Here is a 2,299-nt window from a genome sequence, read left to right on the forward strand (position 1 = left end):
GGAGTCAGGCGTTTTCTTATCCCTGTCCATCATGTCTCCGCTGCCAGTTGCTGATCCCGGCTGCTGGATGGGGCTTGGTGAGCTGCCGTGCTGAAACTGGCCTGGCTCCCGTGACGTCGATTCCGTGGTGTCGACATTTTCCCACGTTTGGGGTTCGTTACTCGAAGGGGTAGACGCAGCACCTGCGACGTCCTGATTTGGAGTACGAAACGTGCTTGGTGCCATGGCCCGTCGCTTCCGCAGGTGATCAGCATGTGTGAATCTCACGTGACATCCTACCCTGACGAGGTATGTTGCGGTGCTAACTACTTATTCGATGATCCCTTCCTGCCATGATTCTGCTTCGCCTCTCGTTGTCTTCACGAACACCTTGTCGTTGACGCTGAACAGGTCTGCCGGTCCTCTTTCGCAATTACGACGGTCAGTATTCCTTTTCTGACGGTCTGCCATGTCACTTGCGAAGTTCGGCTTCACGAGAGACAACCTAATGCGGGGCAACCGCTTCAGGAAAAGCTCCGCTGGAGCCTTTGCCGTTACCGAATTTGGCGTGTTTCGGTAGGACATCAGAAAGTCGTTGATGCGCTCTTGTACTGTACGCTTCGCTCCCATTATCCTGTCTTCCAGAACTTCCTTGATGAGCGCAGTCTTGGTGGTCCTTACCAGTCTCTCTGCAGCTCCGTTGGAAGCTGCGTGGTATGGAGGTGTTCGAGTATGTCTGATTCCTCGCTGTCGCAGGAACTCTTGAAATTCCTCAGAGGCGAACTGTGGCCCGTTGTCTGTTACCAATTCTTCAGGGTAACCATAGGATGCAAAAAGTGCGTCCAACCTCTTCAGTGTGCTCGTAGTAGTCGTTGTATTCATACAGAAAACCTCAACCCATTTCGAGTAGGCGTCGACCAGCACCAGCAAATTTACGCCGTCCTTGAGAGCATAGTCCACATGTACACGTTGCCAAACTCTTGTCGGGTATGACCAGGGCTGCAGAGGACCAACAGTCTTTGCCGGAAGAACACTTTGACAGATTTTGCAGCTCCGTACTGTGCTCTCTAGATCTTTGTCTAGACCAGGCCACCAAACATATGACCTCGCTAACACCTTCATCCGCGTCATGCCTGGATGAGCTTCGTGTAATAGCGACAGCACGGCAGGCTGCAAGCTCCTCGGGATAATGACCCTGTAGCCCCATGTCAAACAGTCCTGTTCCACTGATAGCTGATCTCTGCGCACAAAGAATGCCTGCATTTCTTGGGGTACCTGCTTGGCCAACCGGTTAGTGCATACTGGACGACCCCACTGAGAAGCGGGTCTCGCTTAGTTTCCATTGCAACTTGCGCTGCAGTCAGGGGCGTTGCATCGAACACAGCTAAACAGTCTGGTTCGTCCCTTCTCTCTTGTACGGATAACGGCAGGCGCGATAACGCATCTGCTACTTCCATGTTCCGACCATTCCTATACTTGAGGTGATATTGATACGCGGCCAGTGTCATTGCCCATCTCTGAATTCTGGCGGCAGCTAAGGATGGCACAGGTCTATCGTGTCCCAGTAAACCGAGAAGGGGTTGATGGTCGGTGTAGATGCTGAAACGTCGTCCATACAGGTATCGGTGGAAACGTCGCAAGCCGAAGATGAGTGCCAGCGCCTCCTTCTCGCCCTGTGCATAATTGCGTTCGCTGCTTGAGAGTGTGCGGGACGCGAACGCGATTGGTCGTTCACTTCCGTCTGGCATTTCATGGAAGATGACGGCCCCTAGACCATAAGCAGATGAGTCACAGCTTAGTCCAATTGGTTTATTCACATCATAAAACGTGAGCACTTCGCTGCTGAGAATCACCTCTTTGGTCTTTGCGAAAGCGTTCTTGCACCCTTTTGTCCAGTGCCACTGTTTGTCTTTCTTCAGCAATTCGTAAAGAGGCGCTGCCACCGTTGCCAAATTCTTCAAAAACTTGGCGTAGAAGTTGAGGAGTCCTAGGTAGGCTCTCAATTCTGTAATGTTGGTTGGCTCTGGTGCGTCCCTGATAGCCTTCACTTTTTCTGCTATCGGATAGATTCCTTCAGCTGAAACCCTGTGGCCAAGATAAACGACTGAGTCACGGAAGAACTGACATTTTTCTGCTTTTAGAGTGATATTGTAGTCATTTAATCGTTGCAGAACTTGTGTGACCGTTTTGTAGCAGTCCTCTATGTTCCTGCCTGTGACGATAATGTCGTCTATATAACATCCTACATTTGGGATACCTTCCAGGACCTGGTCCATCATTGCCTGGAAAATAGCTGGCGCACTCGCAATTCCAAAAGGAA

The 2,299-nt window shown here is 51.1% G+C and overlaps 1 protein-coding gene across 1 annotated transcript; it reads right to left on the reverse strand.

The window, feature by feature from the left end:
• Positions 1–309: 309 nt before the first annotated feature.
• LOC135382910 (uncharacterized protein K02A2.6-like) lies at positions 310–1,110 on the reverse strand. Its single transcript, XM_064612624.1, has one exon. The coding sequence runs from the start codon at positions 1,108–1,110 to the stop codon at positions 310–312; it is 801 nt and encodes a 266-aa protein (XP_064468694.1).
• Positions 1,111–2,299: the final 1,189 nt, after the last annotated feature.

This window comes from Ornithodoros turicata, chromosome 1, assembly GCF_037126465.1.
Source record: "Ornithodoros turicata isolate Travis chromosome 1, ASM3712646v1, whole genome shotgun sequence".
In the NCBI taxonomy this organism is placed as follows: domain Eukaryota; kingdom Metazoa; phylum Arthropoda; class Arachnida; order Ixodida; family Argasidae; genus Ornithodoros; species Ornithodoros turicata.

What these genes read in the sequence shown, in the direction of transcription:
- LOC135382910 (XM_064612624.1), bottom strand. Translation starts at nt 1,110, where the DNA reads ATGACGCGGATGAAGGTGTTAGCGAGGTCATATGTTTGGTGGCCTGGT.